The sequence below is a fragment of the Parasteatoda tepidariorum genome, chromosome 6 (assembly GCF_982258835.1).
Source record: "Parasteatoda tepidariorum strain Cologne lab strain chromosome 6, Ptep-v5.0, whole genome shotgun sequence".
Taxonomy (NCBI): Eukaryota; Metazoa; Arthropoda; class Arachnida; order Araneae; family Theridiidae; genus Parasteatoda; species Parasteatoda tepidariorum.
In genome coordinates this window covers 112,813,133-112,838,980 of record NC_141760.1, presented here as the reverse complement: position 1 = coordinate 112,838,980, position 25,848 = coordinate 112,813,133, and the positions used below count along the sequence as shown (strand labels likewise).

At 30.2% G+C, this 25,848-nt stretch overlaps 1 protein-coding gene across 1 annotated transcript in view; it reads right to left on the bottom strand.

Moving 5' to 3' along the window:
- Positions 1 to 203: 203 nt before the first annotated feature.
- Positions 204 to 25,848, bottom strand: part of LOC107436533 (uncharacterized) — a 77,479-nt gene continuing 51,834 nt past the window's right edge. The window contains exon 2 of the mRNA XM_016048295.4: positions 204 to 2,257. Within this exon, the coding sequence (XP_015903781.1) occupies positions 1,058 to 2,257 (1,200 nt within the window). The 3' untranslated portion in view covers positions 204 to 1,057. The remainder of the gene's footprint in view (positions 2,258 to 25,848) is intronic.

Below are 25,848 nucleotides of genomic sequence, written 5' to 3'. Positions count from 1 at the left end.
TTTTTATAATATTTTTTTTATCTATATATGACACTAAATCACCAGCACTAACGTTTGGCTAAATTTGATTTTTAAAAAATATTCAAGGAACTGATAATTACAAATACTTTTTTCTTTCAAATTAGTATCATATTAGCCTTAAACACATATTTCAACCGGAATTTAAAATTTCTCATTTTATTACAAATATTATTGTGTAGTACTTTTATTTTTCTGCTTTCTATTAAAAATATGATTTTATGAGACATTCGGTTTTTATTAATTATTAAAATATGATTTTAAAAGGTATTTCATTAACTAACAGTCTTTACCCAAAAAAAATATTTAATCGAAAACATTAAATAAATAGCTAAGAGAAATAGCGTTATCAAGGAGCTGAAGAGTATAGGGCTTAAATTAAGGCTGTTTTTAGAAAGCAGTTTCACCACGGCAAATAAATGTCAAAATTAGAGCTCATGAAAATCGAATTAAAGCATTACTTTTATTCCACGAATTCTATTTGTATAAAAGAGTCAACTCAACTATTAAAAGACAAAAGTAATAAACTTTGCAGTAACAGAGTAATTTCGCGAAAATATTAGAAAATTAGAACGCAAATGCTTTGCATTTTTCAATTGAAATTTTGGGCAATTTTCAATTAAAAACTGAATTGTCTTCAAATTAAAGTTTTGCACCATTTTCATTAACTGTAAAAGATTCTTTCGATTCTTCGAAAAGTTTAGAAGAGAACAAAACATAACAGAAATTCTTAACTGTTACGAACTCAGCAGTAACGGAGCAATTTCGAAAATATTAGAAAATTAGAACGCGAATACTTTGTTTTTTAAGACATTGTTTTTTTTTAATAGAAATTTTGGGCCATTTTCAATTAGAAGAAACTGAATTTTCTTTAAATTAAAGTTTTGCACCATTTTACTTAACTGTAAAAGATTCTTTCGTTGGAAGTGGACAAAACCTAACAGCAATTCATAACTGTTAACGAACAATTAAAAAAAAAGAAGAAATGCTTTTAAAAAAACAGCCTTAAGTATTGGGAGAGATTCATGTGTAATGGAATTTATACAGCTGTGTGCCTCTTCATGTGTAAAGAGAGATGGTCAGAGCGAGAAAATGCTCTCTCACATAGTCTGCACTGGAAAGGACGGTCACCAGTGTGTTTTCTGTAATGTCGTGTAAGTTCATCCGATCGAGCAAACTTCCACCCGCAACCTTTCCAGTTGCACTGATAAGGTTTCTCACCTGTGTGAGTGCGCAAATGGGCTTTGAGGTGCGAACTTTTAGTATAAGTCTTTGAACAACCTGGATGCGAGCAAGTGTGCGTCGTTATCTTCTTTCTGCCGAAACCTCTTCTGCCCCTCTTGGGTTTGGCCACCATGCTCCCCGGCTGTTGCTGCGACTGCTGATCTCGCATTTCGGGCATACTAGCAAATACAGTCTGATGCGTCGCTGTGAAACCAGTGGGAACCGCAGTGGTGGCACGATTGTTGTTGAGTAACTCCGCTAAATGGGGCGAAGATGGCGGCGTCACCATCCTCAGATGTGGCTGTTGAGGTTGCTGGTGCTGACCGGGATGGGACACCAATGGAGGCCCAAACTGCGTTTGGACAGGGTTTATGAGGTTCGGCGGCGGTACAAAGTTGTCCATCAGCAGGCCATTGGTAGATTTCATGACCAACTGCTGACCCGTCCGCTCGGGCGACGCAGGGGGTGACATTTGACTCGCAATCACAGCATTGGCGCTTGTATTGTATGTCACCCACATGTTGGGGTTCAGTGTTGACGTGTAAGGAGATACTATATGATTTGTGGGAGGTTGGTGTTGGGTAAGTTGCTGTGGAATACAGTTACTTAGTTGGGAGAACCTTTCCTTGCTCTGTTCCATGGGTTCTAGATTAGGCAAAATCGGCTCCATTGGCGAATCAGTTTCATTCACAGTCAAACTATTATTAATTTCTTGCTTTACACTTTCGTCGAAGTCGACGTTGTCGTCGTAAATCACAGTCGATTGCGCGTTATTGCTGGAGGAACCACAGAGTACGAAGTCCATGTAAGCACCGATATCCTCATACCTTCCGGAGGAATTGTTGTCTTCCGGAAGAGGATTGAGAGAGGGTGACGTAATTCGTTTCTGGACATTGTCCAACATGGATAGCTGGTTATTGGGCGGATGGAATTTCATTGCATTCATGGACACTTTCATTTGGTGCTCCTGGGGATGAAGGTCTCCTAAGAGAACACTTTCAATGTCCTGCCACATCTGAAAAATAAATAGAGCAATCAGTATTTATAGAAAATCTGCAAAAACTAAATGTTGACATGGAGGGGGGAAAATATTGATTTCTCAAGTAAAAACTATTTACAATTCGTTTTATATGCCGACCAGATGGCCGAGCGGTCAGCGTACGTGGTTGTAAAGCCAATGGTCGCGGGTTCGAATTCCGCTCAGGGAATGAATGTTTCTCTCTTTGTGTTGTGTGACTAAGGCCCACCCTATAAACAGGTATCTGTAGCAGTGTGGCGTAGTATTTTTGTTCGCCTCTGTGACTTAGATTCACAGGTGCCGACCGGGAAACGTTAAACGAGCAACACTTCCGACATCTTCTGAAATTCAGAGCCTGCCATTAAAAAAGAATTCTTTTTATATCTGGCGACATTCGAGTCTGAGGCACCAATGATTGCAATTTCGTACCAAATGTTTGTGTACGAAAATACTTTTGTATGATATACAACCATAGAAAATTATGCAATGTGAGTATTTAAACCTGTATTTTATTCCTTTGGGAAAGAACAAAAACATTATTTACAAAATTTTAATCCCTAGAAATTTGAAAGCCCTAAATCCGGCCTCTTCGGCCTTTTGTTAAATCTAATAAATATCAAGTACCTGTAGATATTTATTGTAAGAAGCTGATATTTAAATAATTCTGTTGTGATAAATGTGAGATAAATGCAGAAAAAAATATGCATAAAACTCATAGGTTTCATTTATCCTAAAGCAAATCGCAAATCATGTTAAATAAAATATACGAATTTCATACATTCTTTTGTGTCGGTCTTAGATCTTCAACTCGGAATACACTAAAGCAGTTTAATAGTAATCACAAGATATAAATTTAATGACTATTTTGGCATAGATTATACAATTTCAAAACTACACCAAGTAAGTTTTTGAATTTGCGCTAACTAAAAGACAAACATATCCAGGGCAACAACAACAAAAAAAAAGATATTCTAAAGAATATAAAGAAAGGAAGTCTTCAAAGTGTTCTACATATTCAAAATTACATTTATTCTTTTTGAGATATTTGAAGGAATTTGCAACAGAATGGCAAAAAAGTACTGGTGTTCAAAAGATGAGAACTGATAGCAAAAGTCTACTTGCATTCCGTTCTCTTTCATTTGTTCAAAGATTTTCCGATAAAGAATGACAATGCTGTCATAGTTTATAATTCAATGTATATATTAAATCGGATTAAAAGAGATTTAAGTGTCGAAGGTCACAGTTCACCAATTTAATATATGTTCCGTTTTTTTCTTTTTTTTTTCTTTCTTGATCTGGTACCACTTTTACAATCTGACCGCATTACTTTTGCTTGCTAAAAAGATTTGGAGTACTTTCTTGATTGCTTACAAGACGTTGAGTTGAACTATACATTACAATATTAATTACGTTGAGCAAGTTTAATGGGAACAACAATATAAATTAAAATGGTTAGAAAAAATGTCTGTAATTAATGAAGTTGAAATTAATCAAAAGATAGTGAACATTTATAATCCTTCGACTAATTACAATCTTATATGTAATTTAATTTTTTTTTTTCAGGGGAATATATTTTTAATAATTGTTCCCCAAAGATTTAACATTGTATCTAGTTTTTCCTCGTGTAACAAAGAGTATGCAAAGAAACCTGTGCTGTATTCTTTTATCTAGAACAGCAATAGAAAACTCTAAGAGAATTATATGACTTTATTAAGCAAAGTTGAACAATTAAAAAATATTTACATGAAGAATACTCCAGGTACGCGATGTTGATGATTTAATATCAGAGGTGTTGATTTTTACTTAAGAAAGCTTAAAAGGAAGTATACTCATATATACGATAAAATAAAAACACTATTATAATTCATTATTATTTTAGATATAATTTAATTTTTAACTGTTAATTAAACTAATTTTTAATTTTATTAAATTAAATTTTAACTGTTAATTAAAAAATGTTAAATTTTAACTGTTAATTAAAAAATTTTAAATTTTAATAAAAAAATGTTAATGAAACAATTCATTAGACTCAAATAATATGTTTATTTGCCATGGAATTATCCAAAAAGTTGCGCGGATCAAATCACTCAACTTCCTTAAAATTCTTCAATCTAATTAAAATCTCCTTAGATAACGTAAATTGTCACATAAACAATTGCTTTATAAAAGCATGCAAACAGAAACAAAAATATTTTATTTTTTAAGATATAGTAAATGCTGCTATATATATTGGGGTTTCAGGAGGCTCAATAAAAATTTGATACATATTTTAAATAATTGAAGTAAAATCATTCTTAACTTACAGCCTAAAACAATTTAATCATTGAAAACAGTGGCTGGTATAAAATAATTGGTCAATTACTGAGATCCGTTTTTTGAACCAAATCAGACGCAAATTTCCTGCAACCTACAGAAGGTGTTAAATTGTACCCTCAGTTTTTGTTCAAATTGAATCTTGTAGTTAAGATGTATGATGATGGGGGTTCAACTATAAGGTTTCTTCAGATTTGAAAGATATTGCGGTTCAGTATGTTCCAAAAATTAAACCAACGTGAAGCGAAAAATTCCGTTTTTATAAAGAGCATTTTCGAAAGGATTTTCTGTACACAAAATATGTAATTGAACACAAAATTTTATGCAATATAATCTTCGCAGTTATTATTATGTGAAAAACAAACCAAATAACTAAATTTTTTGTCATATTTTTTTGGAACAGGATAAAATGGTACAGAAGCTAAAACCGAGAACATCTCTGGAATAGAGTATACAATGCTTAACAAAACATGTTTTCATGAAACTGAACAATTTAAAAAAAATCGAAATAAAGTGACTCCACAAACTTATTATTAAAAATTTGTACTTAAAATAGCCCTCAGATATCGTGTTTTAAAACGTGAAATAATTTTATTATTAAATTACTACTATTATTACTTATTTAATAATTTGTAGAGATAATTACTATGTAATTATTGATTACTATTAATTTTAATCACGGATTCAAGTAACTGATCACTTTAAAAAAAATTACGTATGTGCCCGACGATGGTGGTTGTATTCGTCCTTAAAAGGACGCTATACCGTGGAACATACCTTTCATTGCAAATTCTTTTTCACCTACATATGTCATTTAAAAGTATAGGAAAAAAAGCGAGTTAAGGTAAACCAGGATGTTTCATATGCTGAAAAAATGTTTAAAATATATTGAAATACAATTGCGTTATTTGGAAGAATGAGGCAGAATTTGCCAGAATTGTAATAATCTTTACAAGTAATCTAAAGTTGTATATTTTTATCTCGTTAGGAAATGAAACTCTAGCAATTATTTCAACTGCTCTCTTAACATATTTTGTCAGCGTAAACGATTACTTTAATTGGAAGAATGAGGCAGAATTTGCCAGAATTGTAATAATCTTCACAAGTAATCTAAGCTCCTTTATATTGTGATCTTGTTTGAAAATGAAACTCAGTTCAATTATTAGTACTACTCTCTAAACATATTTTGCAGAAAAATTAATTGCGTTATTTGGAAGAATGAGGCAGAATTTGCCAGAGTTGTAATAATCTTTACAAGTAATCTAAAGTTGTATATTGTCAATTATCTTGTTTGGAAATGAAGCTCGGTTCAATTATTACAACTAGTCTCTAAACATATTTTGCGAGCGTAAGTGATTAATTTATTTTGGAAGAATAAGGCAGAATTTGCCAGAATTGTAATAATCTTTAATAGTAATCTAATGTTGTATATTGTGATCTTGTTAGGAAATTAAACTCAATGCAATTATCACAACTACTCTCTAAACATATTTTGTCAGCGTAAACGATTACTTTAATTGGAAGAATGAGGCAGAATTTGCCAGATTATCATTCATTCAATGAATAATTTAAGGGAATTAATTTTTGTTAATCCCCTCCGCAGAGGATCAAAATTGTGAGAGCATGTCTTCGGATCATCCTCCGGGATGTTTCCCAGACCGTCGCCAATAGCCCATTGTGAAGCTCTAGTGCGACGTAAATTAACAACAACAACAACAACAATTTTTGCTAATCATTAATTTTTTTAATTGAAAAATCAAAAATAACGCGACCTGAAATCTTAAGAAAAAAGTGATGGTAATTAAATTTTGGAAAGAAAACATACCAGCTTCATTAACTATTTATTTTATTCATTTTAAACGCATGTTGTACATTGAACTGCATTAAAATACAGTTCTCGAACAACAGGAAAACTATTTTGCTCTCTCCATTATTACTTCATGAATTTCTACGGTAAAGACAGCATAAATCATAGAGAGGTGTCATGTTTGTTGTTCCAACAATTATTGCCAAAGATATAGCAAATACGATTTTTATTCATGAGATCGTTAGGTACGTCTCATTCTATCGATTCAAGAACAAAAACTAGAGCTCAATCTTAGTCTCCAGTTTATCGAAAGTAGTTATGTTTACGTCCTCATCCTTGTTTAAGATCGGATCATTATTCATTGTGATAAGTTAATGAGTTCTTTTTCAAGTGTTTTTGAAATGAGATAAGTCTGTGATCTTGTTTACTTATACATTTTCCGGGTACTTTCGTTATACAAGTGTCGCTCACTTTTCTTGAAGAATCGGTTTTTTAAATGATTTAAATATTACACTGATTGGGTATTTCGTAGCAGCATTTAACACTAAACATACCAAAAACCGTCAAATGACCGTTTAGAAATTTTGCATCGAAAAAGCGTTTATTATCTTATCGTTTTTGCGCATTTGACTTCATGATTTTTTCTAACAATAATATAAAGTAAATCTTCTATTTTTTTCTCTTTTTTTGTATTTTGTTTGTTTCGAATAATACTTGTTGTATACCTATATCTACCATAATCGGTCATTTGACAGGGAGAACAATTTATTGCTTCTTAAGGTTATCGGTTCAGAAATTAGGATGTAATTGGTGTTCAACGTATTGCAGTTGCACATTTCTGCAAAGACTGTTTCATAGTATGAGTTCAAACTGAATAACTGTGAATTCAAATTTCAAAAAACTACCTAAAATTTTAGATTGGCTTTTTTGTGTCAGAAAAAGTGACAAAAACTAAATGTTTTAGTAAGTAGCTTATATGATTATTTCGATAGCTTTACTTCATTTCTAACTAACTGTTAGTTTGTACCCAGAAAAATGTCGAAACAATCAAGAGAGCACAAGTTCTTAGCAGAAATAATATTAATTATAATAATAATTATACGAATTAGAATTGTTATATATTCTTATAATTACAAGAATAATTATAAGAATTTTAGAAATAATAATAATTAAAAGAAATATGTTTGCGGAAAATGTACAATGGAAATGCACGTTGAGCAATGAATTAAAAATTCTTATTCTTTGTGTTTGCAATACATAAAAACTGGCATATACAATTTTGTTTAATAATAAAGTTTTTTTAGTTTATTTCCTTCCTAACATTCATATTTCATATATTCAATCAAGAAACATAAAGTCCTGCCATTTGACCGGCTATGTTAGAAATAGGTATATGTTAAGTGTTGATATGTTTATTGTTAAATATTACACTGATTGAGTATTTCGTAGCAGTATTTAAGGTATCTTACTAGTGCAAAAACAGGATTTTGGACAAAATTTTCGAAATTGAGTTTATTATAAATGTAAAATTCCTGTAGTCGTAGCTTTATAAAAATACTTTATTTTTGTTTATACTCCATTTGTTTCCAAAATTATAGCAGTTTTTGTGCAAGGTGGTAACATTTTATAGACTTCTGATTTTAAGTCTTTAAATGCGTTAATCTCCACTCATTTAACACCACCTTAAACATGATATCTCATAGTGTTTTTAAAATAATGGTCTAAAATTTTTCATGAGTGTTAATGATTATAGCACACATGTTTTGAACTATAGGCGAAGAGAAAAAAAAAGTAGAGATTCATTTTTTATGCGCGTTTTTTAGCAAGTGCGGAGATTTTTAAAAATTTAACAACATTGATCCCTAATTTAGTAGTATATGCATTTGCTTTTAGGATAAAAGTTCAAAACATAGTTGATAGCCTTCTAAATAAAATCCTCAAAGGATTTTTTGTTTAGGGCAATAGAATATTATTACAGTGTTTAACGTATATGCGAAAAATACCTTATTTTTACATAAAAATGGCCATTTAAAAATATTTTTTTCTACTTGTTTTATAAGTTTTTGCTCATAATAAAACATATACACAAGTTTTTAATTAAATTTTATATTAACGTTTAAAAAAAATTGTCCAAACTAGTCGAATACCTTAAATTGTTATTAAAGAAGCAATTTTAATTTATGTTAGTTAACCAGTGTTGGAACTATGAGAAACAGAAATTTCAATAGACGAAAAAAAAATATTGGCATAACTACCAGAAAATGGTAAAATGTACTGTTTCTCTTGTAGAGATGAGACAGACTCATCCCGAGCCCAAATAATACCCGGGCCTGACCAACACCTCCTAGAAAGAACAGGCCTCAGCACGGGTTACCATAAATATCCCTTAGTAGTCCAAACGTAATGACATATTTTGTATTTTCAACCACTGCGCAGCTTAGTACCCCTAACGTAATGACATCTTTCTTATTTTTCGTCTACTGCGCAGTTAACTTCGTCACATCGGACTACTAAATTGATCCGTGCTGAGGCCTTTCTACTTCTAGGAGGTGTTGGCCTGACGCAGGCTCGTTTACAGAAGAACTTCTTCAGACGGGATAAAATTTTCATTAAATTTTTTACTACTTTTAAACAAACATTTGATACAACTACTAAGCATAATAAAATCAAAATTTATATTTGGTATAAAAATTCGCAGCGATCTGTTCTTTTGCTTTGTGAGTGTGAGGTTAGCGCTAACTGTAACTGCACTCATTATTTTCTTTTTAAATTTTTCTTTTAGTCATCCTAAATTTCAGATGGTTTAATTTTTGTTTTCGCTTTTCCTTTCACTGGTTAGGGATAGAAAATTTTTTAATTTACTAATTCCCTTGCTTACACATCAAAAGCCAAGTGACGAGAACATATAATTGGGCTTTTATCCGATGTGTATCTCGGGCTCTGGCTCTAAGCAATCCTATGTATCCCGGACACGGGTGGGCTCTAATTAAAATTCTTTGGGCTCGGACTTCCAAAAGCGAACCCGAGCTCATCTCTAGTCTCTGGCTCTCTGGGAACTTCAAAAAGCTTGGTAATTTTTATCGAAGAGATTTTGTCGTGAATTTAGTAAAATTAACTATAAAATATGTTTTTTTTTTAATTATGTGATAAAATTGGGTCAATGTGGCAATTTTATCATTATACCATAGAGCATGGCATAAGAACCATTTATTCTGTTTAAATTTACTTTTCAGTTTTTTTATTTTTTACTAAATGCGTGGTAATAGGAACCATAATATTGAAAATCAGAATTTAAAGTAAACAGTTACCATGTGAACGGAAAAATTACCAAATCAATGGTTAAGAACCTTATATTTTGGTTTTATATTGCCAGAATTTTTTTTAACATAAAGGTCATTAACATATGTATGGTAATTTTTACTAAAATTTTTTTCCGTGTGCAACGGTATGTGGTAGAAATTTTCATAAAAGTGTGAGCAATGAAGAGTAAAAAATATTAATAGATCCTGGCAAAGTTAGGGGCAGGAATATAAATATATGGTGAAACGGAAATGTTAACGTATATTGAAACGGAAATGTTAATATATTTTGGAGCTTAAATGTTTAGATATATTGGAGATATAATTGTTAATATATCATGGAGCAGTTTGGAGCGAAAAATGTAACTGATGATGTAAGTGCAGTGTGGAATAGAAATTTCAATATATGTTCCAGGAATTTAGAGCATATAGTATATCAAATGATGTTAGATCTATTAGGAGAAGCATGTCTGATTAATATTAGATTAGGTATTGTAACTGATTGTGGCCTATTTTTCCCCTTTTTAAAAATTACCAACTTTTACAATGTTTATTTTTCTAAATCTGAAGCAAATTTAAATAAATCCTGTGTCTATGACAGGTTGAGGTAGATTTAGCAAAACTTTAAGAAAAATACTTCGTTTGGAAAAGTTTTGAACTCTGCTAAAATGATTTGCTGACGACTGAACAAGTTTGAAGCAATTTTGTACAGATTTGCGCGTTTGTGAGTAAGCTATGTTTTCGTATTACGCAATTTAGTGCTCAATCTTTTTCTTAAAGCTTATAAAAAGCTCATAAGCAAATAAAATTCTTGATTCCGGATTTTGCAATATTTCTTTTTATATACTTTTTTTTATAAAAAAAATCTGGGGGAAATTTAAATAAATCATGTGTTTATGACAGGTTGAGGCAGATTAAGCAAATCTTAAAAATAAAAAAATTATTTCGCCTGGAAAAGTTTTGAACACAACTAAAATGATTCGATGACGATTGAACAGGTTTGGAGTAATTTTGTACAGATTTGTGAGTGATCGTGCAGTGCTCTTGTGCAGTTGTGATCGTGCAGTGCTCCATATTGCACAATTTAGCGTCCAATCTTTTTCTTGAAAGTTATAAAAAAGCGCATAAGCTAACAAAAATTATTTTTTAAACTGATTCAAAATTCTTTTTTGCAAATAATTTGTTTCCCTTAAAAAAATTATCGTTTATTTTTTTGACGTGTTGTTCCATTTTTTTTTCTTTAAATGAAATCCTTCAAGCTTTGTTAATAAACGCTTACGATTAATTTTTTTTTTTTAATTTTCTTTAAATCCATTGGGAACTTTTGAGTATTCGGAATACCCTGCATCTCCTATAAGTCCGCATGGAACCTTATTTCTTATCGGAAGCATTCATTTAAAAACAAAATGGTTCTCTTAGTCATGTGACATTGAGGACAAGAAGGAATGAAAATGAATGGAAGTGGTTAGAGGAAATGATGACGGGACAGTTATTAAGGTATAATCGATATGAATAAAAGGAAATCGTGACAGTTCTTCCAATTAAATATTTTTTCTTGTCATAACCTTGGTCTAATTTCATCGGCATTATCAGTTAAACGAATATCCATTTGTATACAAACCTCGTATGTCTTACTAATATTTATGTACAAAAATAATTTGACTGTCACTAATCAACGAACGGAATTAGGCTTAAGATTTCAACAAGATTTTATAGATAAAATTTAAGAAATCCTCTCTGGAATAAATAATAGCCCGTGATCCTAATGCTTATTTAGATGTTAGTTGCAAATGCTTAGTTTAAACTTGAAGGCTACTTTTTAAAGCTCCATTCGCGGAAGTTAAAGAATTTAGTAGAGATCTTTAAAAGAGAATGAAAAAATTAATTTTTACCTCACAGGTTGGTACACCATCTAGTCAGGAAAATTTAACAAGGTATAAAAAATATTTTTTAAAATATTAGAAGTTTTTTCTATAAAAACCAATGAATTTGCAATGTCTTTTTTTTCATCGAGATTTAAATTATTAAAATCCATTAACAATTGGATACTTGCACTTCAAGAAGAAGATCACATATACCCACATTTGTAACCTATGACGTCAGCACCAGCTGATCGTTCGTACGCCAAACGACTTGTTAAAATTGAACTAAGTTTCTCCATTTAAGTTAAATGTTAATTAAAGTAAAGTTAATTAAATACAGCTCCGTATTGCACATCGAATTTATTGAATTATAATTCTTTCTCGTCTACATCTTTAACTTATCTCAGGTTTATTATTTGTTTATGCATTTTATCGCAACAGTGATATATTTTTGTTTTGTACACCTGGCAACTTCGATGCTTCGATTCTACGTGGCTTCGTGCCTGTTTTTATGTTAAGTTAGAAATATATGGTGAAAGAAAATAGATTAATGTCACTTAAGAGAATTGATACTTGACGGGCTTGGCTTACTCGAAGTAGAATGTTAAGAACAGTTGCTAGCGTATACAAATGCCGCGTTACAACAACCAATCAGGGTCGAGATACCCCACACTACGTCACTTGCAGATATCTCATTCTCAATTGTAGAATTTTTTTTCAAGTTTAAACTGTGCAACGTTTGCATACTTCTAAAATTGTCACAACTGCCCAACTTTAAAATTAATAAAACAATTATTGCATATTTTTAAAGATGCCAACCTGCTCCGATTTGCAGATCAATATTTTCTAGTGGTAACAAAATTTATTCTTCTGTGCATGATTCTTGGTTTAGTAAATTCGATTTGGTTTAGTAATTTATCGGGTTTTTGTCCTCCACTACTTTGAAATTATTTAAAGGCTACTATAAAATACCCCTTTGTTGCTGTTATCTCCGACTGAGCTTTTAAAAAGTACAGTACAGAACCCGTTATCCGGAAATCAGAAAACCGGAAAACCAAAAAACCGGAAAGAAATTCGATAAATTTTCCCGCCATTTTTAAAAAAAAAAATTTTTTTTCCTCATAAGATTTTAGGATTTTTCTTTCTTTTTTGAAAGATGTTTACCTTACTATCATTTTGGAAATAATCATAAGTGTATTACTTCATCGTTTTTTCTTCTTTTTAAGATTATTTCCAAAAAAATTAATTTTTTTTAGTTGGGTTTAACAATAAAAAAAAACGGCTTTTTGTAGCGATTCAGAAAACCGGAAAAATCAGTTATCCGGAATAGCGATGGTCCCGATCGTTCCGGATAATCGGTTCCCTACTGTAATAGCAAAACAGAAAATCTACAAATTTTAGTTTATAGAAGCTCTTCATCGTTTTTTTTTTAAATATTTTCTGGAAACTACAACAGTTGGCATCTCTGTATTTTCCTTTTACATTATTTATATATATATATGTATTTTTTTTAGTAATCATAATATAAATGACTATCCCTTGAGCTATCGAAAAACATATTTAAGTAGCCTGAATATAAAGAACAAGAATTTAGTTAGTAATGAAAAAAGAAATTGTGAAGCAATTCAGGAAAGGCTTCGCGTCAATTAAAATAGTAATGAAATGAAACACGTTGATATTCGGTTTTCCCAAATTTAAATTGGGTTTGTTATTTCATTTCATAACCGGTGCTAAAAAGCCGTCCCATTTTTTATTACTAATGCGGAACAATAAATTTATAATTTATTCTCTTTAAACTAACAGTTATTTCACACGTATGTTTCGAAATTATATGGTGTCATTATGAGGTTACTTTCTGATTTGCCACAGTAATGATCTCGAGAAGGAAAAAAAAATGAAAAGAGTTGCCATGAAGTTTTCAGATCATTGTTATTTACGTTGAATTAAGAAACCGGCTTAAAATACTGTATATATAATCAACAACAACAACAACAGAAAAGTTTATTATAAATCCGTTTGACTCAACGAGCTAACCTGAAATTATACCTCCAAATGACTTATTAATTATTATTTTCCTGTTATTCAAGTATTTGGTTTGATTGACGCACCGGACGTCGTTCGCATATTTTTAACAATTCCCACGCTGATTGGCGAACTTTTTTGAAGTTTTTTGGGGAAATGTATATCAGCTGAAATTGCTGACATTTAATTAAAATTGAAGAAGGAAAAATGCGTCATTGGTTATTGGAAACAGTTTCCTATTGTTCAAACCTCACTGAAAGAAACTGTGTCATTTCATTACGGTTTGCTTGACCTTGCCTGTAGGTAAATGAATAGGTAAATAAATATCTGGTGCGATTATGGAATACCGCTTTCTCACGCCTAAAAAATTACACCAAAAATTAAAAAAAAAAAAACATTTTCATTTTACTGAGAAAGATTGCTAAAACAAGGAAAAAAATTATTATTTTTTGAGAATTTTTTTTTTGAAAATTATTATTGAATAGGCCTAATGTGACCAAAAAAAGTATAGGTATAGGGAAAAAAAAAAGAAATGAGAGTCAAGTACTAATAATATAATATACCTTAATATACCTTTTTTCAAGATAATAATAAACAATTTGCTTTTACAAATGCAACAATTAGTTTTTACAGTAAAAGAACATAATTAAAATTTAGAATGACAGATGGAAATGTCGTTATATTGAGCTTGTCGTTATAAACAAATGCACGCAAATGTCGTTATAAACAAATGCACACAAACGTCGTTATAAACAATGTTAAAACAGCAAATAAACAAGTAATATATTAAATTCAATTTTTACTTAGGTCAACAACGAAAAATTTTATTTCAGTTACTTTTTATCAAATAATTAAATTTTTAAATTTAATTTTTATCAAATCAAATAATTACTTTTTATCAAACAGTTTCTCCCTGATAAGACTAGAATTAATAAATCAAATTTAATTAATGAATTAATATTTGAAAAAAACTTTATTAACATCACGTGTCATCCACCACAAGTTTAAAAGAATGTAATTGAGCTTAAACGGATGAATAAAAAGTATTTTATTAACGATTGAAAATTTGAACAAGATGTATAAATATATATAGGGAGAATGTGAACTAATTCACTGGACAATACAATATAATTCACTGGATGATGAATTTTACAATATCGGGTTCTTTTAAAATCCTCTGAAGTTCTAAATTATTTCTTATCAATGAACCATTTACCTGTATCCCAACCAAGTATGGGCTCATTGTAAAAAGTTTAAAAAAATATCTAAAGTAAAATTTTTTAAATTTTTTTTTCTCCAAACCATAAAAAACCGCTCCTGCATTGCATTAGAACTAACTCTTTGTTTATTTTTATGATTATTATAGGATTTATGTGGCGATAGCGAATCAAATTTGACTCTGTAATTTTATTTTCCTTTTATTAAATTCTATCGAAATGTTTAAAATTAATTATCTTGTAAAAACATTTTCACTAATTATTATCTTATCTTATGCTTTCAACTATAAAATATGAAATATCTATAATGTATCAACTATAAAGTGTTTTGTGCTTTCAGCTATTAAGTATGAAATATCTATAATGCATCAAATATAAAGTATCTTATGCTTTCAACTTTTACTTTTTACTATAAAGTATGTTTTTTAAATGAAAATTTTTAACAAGTGTATTCAAATAACAGAATTGTTTTAAATTTTGCATCAGCTATTAATATTTTTAATATCTGTATCAAATTTTTCGACGTGATTTAACACGATTCCATTTTTTTTTATCGGGAACACTGCGCTGAAACGGTTAAGAAAGTGTCAGTGTTTTTATGTACGAATAAAATTTTGGTCTTATTACCTACGCACAAACTAATTGCAGAAAAATAACTGTCTTTATTTATTTATTTTTATCCATCGTTGAACAGCCGACCCAATTTTAGGTTTACGACTACTAATGTTCAACTCAGTAGTCTTGTAATTTTGAACCAATCCAGGAGACAAGGAAACTCCTGGATCAGTATTGATTTGGTATTGATTTGTTATGGGAACATGGGGGACTTTGCGACTTGACAGATTTTATGTGCATCAGTCACCATTTACTACACAGGGAGTTTTCGGCCGGCTGGGATCGAACCCACGAACTCTTGGACATGAGCCCAGAGCCCTACCAACCAGGCTATCCCGGCCAAATAACTGTCTTTGAAGAATTTCCATATCAGTCGACCTGTCAATAGATCAACATTGAAATGGACAAAGTCGAAGGGTAAAACAAGTAGCCACCCCTAAGCCAACCATATTTGTTATTAATTTTGCTTAATTTTTGAAAAAAAAAATTTCTTTTTTAATTTTTGGAAAAAAAAGTAAACAAATCGCCGTCTGGACAATGTTATTTAGGGCGAACAGGTACCGATACGGAGTTCAAAAATAATGAAAAAAAGAGAGAAGATATTGTTATTTTCGAAAAAAATTTCTGGATCGTAAAACACAAACGAAAATGAATAAAAGAAGAAAAAAATTCATATTATTCAAGAAACAACGATGTTACTACAAGAAAATAAGAAAAGTTCGAATTTCAAACATTGGATAAATTACAAATAGAGAGAAAGAAAAAAAAAATAAACCGGATGTAGCAAAGTAGGATAGTTTCGTAATTCTTACAACAATAAAAGGTTTGTCGTCCGATGCGCTACACTGACTACGAAAGTAAATAGCTTCTCAATGACCTTTTGTTTTGGGAGATGGATTCGGTGACAAAAGACCGTAATTAACAGTTGATTTTTGACCAGATAGACTGCTTTACACAAAACGGTAACACGTTTCATAACTTTTTCTTATCTTACATGCGGACCTCTTTTAAACTACATTAAGTTTGATATCGGTAGATGTTTGTTTTAACAGTCGTACATTTAAAATTTGGTATTTCGAAAACTATTTGTCCGATTTCATTTAAATTTTGTATTTCGCCATTTAAAAGTATGTTTTTTTTTTTTTTGAAATGACGTAATAATGATTTTTGTTTTGGAAGATGGATTCCGTGACAAAGAGCGTAATTAACAGTTTAAGTTAACAAGATGAACCGTTTACACAAAACAGCAACACGTTTCATAATGTTTTCTTATCTTACATGCAGATGTTTTACAAGTTTAATATCAGTTGATTTCTTTTTTTTTTTTTTTTTTTTTCTTTTTTTTTTTTTTTTTGGTATAGCCGTACATTTAAAATTTGGTATCTCGAAAACTATTTGTCCGATTTCGTTCAAATTTTGTATTTTGCCATTTAATATTATGTTTTTCGAAAGTGAAGTAAAAATTTGTTTGCTTTACAACTCTAATTCTTTTCACCTAGCATTTAATGTAATGAAGAATAATAAATATTTATTACGAAATATTTTTTGCCAGGAATTATTTTTGAATGAACGAATATTATAACTATTAACTCTACAAATTTTTTTCGATATGGCATTTAAGCATTGTATTCAAAATTTAATTTTTAAAAAAATGTAAAATTTTCAAGAATTTTGTATTTTGGAAACTTATCGTATTTAGAACCAATGTAAATAAAAAAAAAATTGTATTACGAATGTGAATTTTATAAAATATTCTTCATAGCATTAAATATTAGTATTTCAAATAAGTTCAATAAGGTCTTTTTTTGTATTTTTCATGATGAGAATTTTTTCAGCTTAATAAGCTAGCCTTGTACTAGCATTTTTTTTAAAATTAGGAATACTGTAAAAGGTACCTCTAAGTACGCTACAACCGATAAGTACGAGTTTTAATAACTTGATGTATAGTAAAAAAAAATATGTTTGACAATATACTGCAATATTTTTCCAATTTCACTAATTTATATTATTTTTACGTTGGACAATATTTCCGTATTCCAAAAGAAACTTATCGTCACTCTCAATAATAATTATATTCATAAATTATAGTTATGTATAATATTTCCATTATTTTTTAGACGAGTTATGTTACGATTTACGATTATAATCGTGATATTATCGTATAGTGTATATTATAATATCGTATACGATTTGTGTTATCGTTCATGATATCGTATTATATTAATTAATTATCGTAATATATTATATTAATTAGATCAAATTATTACACGCACTGTAGTGTTTTAATAATGACATGTTTTGCACGAGTTTATAGGCAATACTTTTGTATTCAAACATACATTTAAAGGGTTTTTATTCAGGAGATGTTTTATATACTTCCTATTTGTATTTATGTTTAACGAATTGCATTACAATGTTAATCAATTGATACACGAACGTAAACAAATGCAAACCGGTTTTAGCCGCTCCGAAATAACAAAGCTGTATAGTATTACCTGATAATTATAATTTTACATAGAATCTTATAGTGCGTCTGATAATCTGGCGAGAGACTGTATCTTAATATTTAAAATTAACGAATGATCGCTTCATTTAATGTTTCTATCAATTAAAAATCTTAATGGCATTTTTTGATTGATCTCCCTTGTCGTTTTCTTCTTTTTCGATTGACTCAAAACCAGGGCAACGGAAATGCGACCTACAACTACAGATTGAATGAAAACAGCCACTGACTTCATTTTGCTTTTTTCCTCTTTCTAAAATGTCTTTCAGAGAGAAATAACTTTCACTTCCCTTTTCAAATCTATTATTTCGATAACTTTTTTAACATGTAAAAAATTGGTTTAAAAAGGTTTGAAATTTATGACGAAAATTAATTTTGGAAATATATACTACAGTCGAATGCCGTTAACGTGAAATTAGAGGGACTCTAATAATTATTTCATGTTAACCGGGTTTCTTCATATTTATCATAAAAACCAATTATGGCGCACTATTAATACCGTTTAAGAACTACAGATAGAACGTTCGCCTTCCAATGAGGTAAACCGGGTTCGAATCCCAGCTATGGCTGGCCGATACGATATCCGCATCCGGCTTGCACCGACCACAGTGGTAGACGGATCATGGGTTGATGCCCCCTTGCGGTCAGGCTAACCGTGGGAGGTTCTCCTTTTCTTCCTCTCCATGTAACGCAAATGTGAGTTAGTTCCATCAAAAATTCCTCCGCGAAGGCAAATTCTCCCAACACTTGATCCAGGAGTTCCCTTGTCTCCTGAATTCGTTTTAGAATTGCAAGACTACGGAGTTGAACATTAGTAATCGAAAACCCGAAACATTAGGTCGGCTTTTATAATATTATGTACTACAATAATGAATGTAAACAACATTAAGTATGAAAAAAAATTAAACTACAAAATTTTATCTACTTTATATAACTATTTTATTTTAACTATTTTATTCCTTTGTCCATCTGCTACTTCTAACAAGGGGGGATGAAAAAGCATTCCTCCAATTGAATAATTAGGGGCACTTCAGTCGCATGCTCATTATCTGTGCCCTGAACAGTTTCCTTTCAAGTTAAGTGATAATCAGCTTGAAAATTCCATGTTAAACATGTAAAATACTACGGTAATTGATTACTGGCTCACGGGACTAAACATGCGTAACGTGATGTTTCATGTTTAGCGATTTCGAGTTATTGAGGTTCAACTATATTTTAAGAATACTACTTTCGATTGTTAAATTGTATTTGAACTTTGAAATTTGTAAAATCACTTTTAATCATGTAAAATTACCAACGCATGTTTGAACAGCAAATGTTACTTATTAACTTCTGAAGCGCAATTTAAATCTCGAATAAGGGAATCAGGGGGGGGGGCAGATTATTTGAAATATCCTATCAAAATATTTACATTGTTAACTTAAACATGATGTTATTTACAAGTTACTTTAAAAAATGTAAGACTCGTTACTTTAAAATATTTACAATGGAAGAAGTGTTACCGTAAAATATTTACAATGTAAGAAGTGCCACCTTAAAATATTTACAATGCAAGAAGTGTCACTTGAAAATATTTACAATGTAAGAAGTGTTACACTTGAAAATATTTATCATAGTATAAAAGCTACTTCGGAATACTTAAGACGTTCTAAAGGATACTTCAAAATAATAAAAATACTTCAAAATATTTGATACTACCTAAATTATTTGATTTGTTACTGGAAATATTTAATATAAAAGTTTCTCTAAAGTAACAAAATGCTGGTTAGATGTTGAAAAATTTCGAAATGAAATTGATAAAACTTCATTAAAATGATCAATACGCAATCTTCGTAATCAGCATTAAAAGAATTGAATTGAACAATTAGACAAATTAATCCTTAAATAATGTTTTTGAATTTATGTAGCATTTAATATTGTTATTAAATGAACGTTTTTTCAAGAGTAAAAATTACATTAAGGAAGCATCTTAGAGAAGACATGATTTTTATAAATGAAGAAATAAAGACAAATCTTAATAACATTTTGAATCGTACAGTGCGCAAAATAATAAACGGACCACCCCAAATAACTTTTGATCTAATTATCGGATCTCTACGTTCTGGGACTCATTCGTAATAGTTCGAGATGGCGATGTCAAATATAATGACTAATTAGCGCAAGACGATATTTTAAGTTACGAAATTAGACATAAAAACGTACTTTCTCTAATTCGAAATAAAAATAATAATAATAAAGTCGAAAATTTTAAAAAACGTATTTTAAAAATTAGATTTCTCAGGTATTATTTGACCTAGAAACTTAAAATTTAATTTTTTAGCCATAAGTGCATATGGCATCAAAAAATTATAACTAATAGTTTTGTCTGAACCGAACACGTTGCAATAAATAAATAAATAAATAACTAAAAGTCTTTAGCATAAACTAACTTAGACTAATAATTTCATTGAAACTTATCAAAATGTCGTTTTTAAAACATATTTAACAAAATTTTGTATATTTTTTCATGCAATGTTGCATATGGCAGAAGCGTATACAAAAAATTTAAAAAAATAAAATTTCGAAACGACGGCAATTTTTTTTCGTTATAGAAATAAATATCATTATATGAATAATAATAAAATAGGTTTTTGTTAGAATATTCTACCTCAATTGAAAATGGGTTCATGCATAATTATTCCAATCGCTAATTATTATAATGGCCTCATACTATTCATGATTTTCAAACATTTCGCAAAAATATATCCTTTAAGACAAAGAATTTTCTCACAAAAAGATGCGAACTACTTTTTTCATATCCTAATTTAAAAATTCAACTATCTGAAAAGAAAACGTTCTTTCAGAAACAAAACTTAAGGTTATAACCTTCTTGAAACCTGAGCGGTGACCCCCAAATTTTCTAAATGTTTTTTTCTAATAGTGGCCTCACACTTTAATGACATAACTTTGCAAACGATCCCCCTTTTTTTTCCCCACTCTCGCAAAAAGGTATAAAAAAAAAGGAGCAAAAGGTGAACTTGTTGATAAAGGTACCTTTTGTGAGTAAGAGAGCGCCTATTGTTAGAGCCCTTGTATAAGACCTCCTGCAAACAAATTAAAAGCAGGCTGTTTACCCACAAAAGAACAGCATTGTAAAGTACCTTGCCTTTAACCCCTGTGCCATTGTTGAGCCAACAATGTACTGAAGCGTGTCATGGGTGAACCGACGCGTGCGCACTCAATAGGTTTTTTTTTCTTCTCTCTCTGCAAGCTAGCATCTTTTAACGTGGATTGAAGTGTTAATATTGCCATTTCTACATTTTCACTTTCTTTTTCAATTTAAGACTGTTTTTCGTGTTCTCCGTCTAATGAAATAATCCTTTTTAGCGAAGAGAATGCATTTTTTTTTAACTGTTGTGAGTTTGTAATAGCAATTCAGGACTGTTAGATTAAGATATGCCACTGTTAAATTAATTCAATTTTTCGTACTCTCCGTTATGTGAAATAACTCTTTTTTCTTACTAAGAAAAGTAAATTTTTATAACTGTTATGAGTTTGCAACAGCTTTTCACGACTGTAAGGTTAAGATTCGCATATTTTAAACGTAATCCCGCTGTACTATCAGTAAAAATTTTGAAAATGTCAATATGGAGCTAAGATGTAGTTATATAAAAATAAAAAGCATGCCAAGTTAGTTTTTTTTTTAAATATTTTATCCTGTTCTATTTCATATATCTATTTAATATTGCATTTAATAGTCTATTTAATATCTATTCCAACGCTGAGTTGTCTGGTTTCAAGAAAGCTCGCAAAATTGAGAACGTTATTCATTGTTTTTATTAATTTTCGTTTAAGGGGAAACAGCAGAGTAGAAAAAGTATTTTTTTTAAATGAATTTTACAACGATTTTGATAAATTTAACTTAATACATTTTTTTTATCTTATGGTACATATTTTAAACTTCATTTTATCAAGTTACAAATACAAAAATTCAAAACAATTAGTGTTTATATAACAATGTTTATAATTTATTTTTTAAATTATCCATAACTTGCTGTACTCATAAGATAACAAAAAAAATTTTTTTTATCTTATTCAACATATTTTTAACTTCATTTTATCTGAAGTTACAAGTACAAAAATTTAAAAAAAAAAAGCGTTTATATAACACAATGGTTATAATTTTTTTTTAAAATTAGCCATTCTTTGCCGTACTCATAATACAATGAAAAAAATCATCCAATTTTGAGTTTGTTTTGTTTTAAATAAAAAAAAACTACTTTTAAATAATTTTCTTTGTACTCTGAATTTTTAAAAAATCTTTTTTTTTCCCGCAAAAAATTTTGAAAAAAGGATGTCGAAAAATAACATAAAGTTAGTTACATTTTCGTGGATTACTCAAAATCAGTCAACTCATTTAAAAATCCCTACGTGCAACGAAAGTTGACATCGAGTCAAAATATGAAATAAATCGGTTGAAAATTGTACTGGTTAGAGATATAGCAAGCACGAAAAACGTAATTTCGAGTACATTGCGTTTAAAATGTTTGGTGAGAATAAATATATAAGACTTTGAAACTAAAAGTACAGGAGTCCATCAGTACAAGATTGAATGCAAGTCCATGAGATGTTACTTTACTATCACATGGAGTATCACCATCTTCAACGACTGCAGGTCTGCCTTACAGGCCCTCAGCAAAGGTACCTCAAGCCTTATCCTGAATATCATGGAACAACTTGGACAACTTCAGAATTTCCGGAAAAATTGCTTCTTGCAGTGGATTCCCGCCCATGTAAACCTAGAGTTCAATGAAATAGCTGATTCCTTGGCTAAAAATGCCAGAGATCTAAATCAAAATTCATTCCCAAAGACGTTGGCAGATGCAAATGCTTTTGCAAAGTCAAAACTATTCACGCCTTTAAAAATCAAAGCCCACGATCAAATAACTAATCTTGACATCGATAGAAAGACAGCCACTACTCTCATCAGACTAAGAACAAAACATCATAAAAACATGAAAATTTCTACAGATGGGACTAGAAAATATCAAAAATGTGGCAACTGTCTTAATGTGGAACTGACACCATATCATGAAGGCCTGCTGCGGCTGCAGGGCAGTTAAAAACACTTCTTAAACTACCCCACAGAAGAGGATTTGTATTCTTTTAATGCCATAGAAATAACAAAAACTATTCAAGCACACCATGAAATATGATTCAATAGAGGATACGACACCAACCAACCAACTTGAAGAGAGTATTCTTACGACAATGTCAACCTTCATCTATCAAATGGTATCCCAAGATAGACTAGAGTTAACATGTCTTATATAATAGTGAATTGATGTTTTATGTTATTAGTGGTAGTTAAGCCACAAAAATACCGATTCACGTCCGATCCCTGAAGTACAATTGAAGATAAATGTGGAAGAACTGTACTTGTTCATTTTTTAGAAAAATTACAATTCGATTGCCCTCGGTTGCATTTTGAGGATTACTAAACTTTGACAAATCAAGAATGTGGAAAATCGATTCACCCCGTGAGTTATTACTCAGTGTGCCGTGCTGTTTTGTTCAACACCATGGCGCCTCTCTTGTAAATATCCGTGGGCAAATTAGTTTTTTTTTCTTCACAGAATCAGCATGAACTGATTTTGCCTCTTCCATTAGAAACCACATTAAAAACAACATTTAAAAGGGTCAATTTTTATATTAAATTACGCCTTTCTGTATCACTGAAATGCATGTAGATTCTTAAAAAAAAATATTACCATTAGTAATTAACGCAATTTTTAATACAATTTAATTTTATCCCAAAGAATTCCTCTTACAATTTTATAGTATCAACATTATTTTATGAATTTTATATACTGCATTGTGTATTTTGAATGATTTAGTGTTAACATTAATTCAAACAGCATTTTAAAGTACAGTAAAAAGTTAAACAAATAACATTGACCCGTTTTAGTTAAGAGAAATACATTTAATAAGATCGGATATTATTATAATAATAAGAATGATCTTTTTTGTATTAAACAAATATTTGAATAACAGTGATTAAGTACATAATGAAGCACATTTTTTCATAAAATTAAAGCTTTTAGATACTTGAAAAACATCGTTTCACATTCATTAGTTGTAACACCGAAATGCGTATAGATTTTTAAAAAAAAATTTATCATTTGCAATTGACGCAATTTTTTAATACAATTTAATTTTATCCCCAAAAATTACTCTTGTAATTTTATAGTACCAACATTGTTTTAAGAATTTTATACATGATATTGCATTGTGTATTTTAAATGATTTAGTGCTTTCATTAATTCAAACAGCATTTTTAAAGTACAGTAAAAGGTGAAACAAATAACATTGGCTCGTTTCAGTTACGGGAAATACATTAAAAAAGATCAGGTATTGTTATAATAAGAATTATTTTTTGTAGTTAATAAAAATTTGAATAACAATGATTAAGTACATGATGAAGTACATCATTTTTTTCTTATAACCTCAAAGTTCATAGAAACATTCAACACTTAGTTTAATAATTAAACATCAGTATAAGTTGGTGAAGTATTATAATCCTCGCTGCATCTTGATTAATATGTAAGTTGTGAACTTTACACAAAACCCTTCATTTAAAATGTTACGTGATTTCCATTTCTAATTGACTCTCAACACTAATTGATTCTTATAAGGATCATTAATTTAATGAAACTGCTCAGTGAAAATAAAGTTTGTTGCCCGTTTCATGCGAGGCATTTGAAATGGCAGATAAATCTAACCATTTTTTTATGTATTACATTCTTAACTTTATATTTCTTCATATTGTATTTCTTAATATTCTTAAGATGGTATTTCTTAAAATTGTATTTCTTTATGTTCTATTTCTTAAAATTGTATTTCTTAATATTCTATTTCTTAATATTACATTTCTGAATATTACATTTCTGAATATTACATTTCTGAATATTACATTTCTGAATATTACATTTCTGAATATTACATTTCTTAACATGTATCTTATTATAATATATAATACAAAAATATTTTATAGAAAAACTATATCTTCATGACTTTTATTAATTTTATCCTGATACAATCAAAAATATATTTTATTTTATATCTATCGTTGAGCAACCGACCCAATTTTTTAGGTTTACAACTACTTATGTTCAACTCCGTACCCTTGTAATTTTGAACCCAATCCAGAAGACAAGGGAACTCCTGGATCAAGTATTGGGAGAAACTTGTCTTCGTGGAGGACTGTTTGAGGGAATTAACCGCATTTGCGTTACATGGAGAGGAAAACCACGAAAATCTCCCACGGTTAGCCTGATGGCAAGGGGACTCTAACCCATGATCCGTCTAACACTGAGGATATTTTACGTCAGCACTGTGGTCTATGCAAGCCGAATGCGGAATTCGTATCGATCAGTCATCTCTGGGATTCGAACCCGGTTTACCTCATTGGAAGGCGAACGCTCTATCGCCTGAGCCATCACGGCTCGTTCAAAAATATATGGAAATTAATGTGGGAAAACTGGATCCTACTTGATCCAGGAGTTCCAATACTTGATCCAGGAGTTCCCTTGTCTTCTGAATCGGGTTCAAAATGACAAGGCTACGGAAGTGAACATTAGTAGTCGTAAACCCAAAAATTGGATCAGCAGTTTGTTGTAAAATAAAATGAATAAGTTGATAAGATTCAAAGTTAAATATTATACATTTACGAACCAAACATGTTAACTATGGCAATGGTAGATATGTAAAAAAATTTTACATTAAATCGAAGATGTGTTTTTTTAAAAAACGTGATACAAAAAAAAATGAATTTTATTTAAATATATACATTTTAGCTCCCAATGTTGGGACTATCGACCCCCCTCTCCAGTGGGAGTTGATGACTTAAGGGGGCATTGAAACTTGCCACAGGTTTTAAAAAGAAACAACTTAAAAACAGAAGCATTTTTT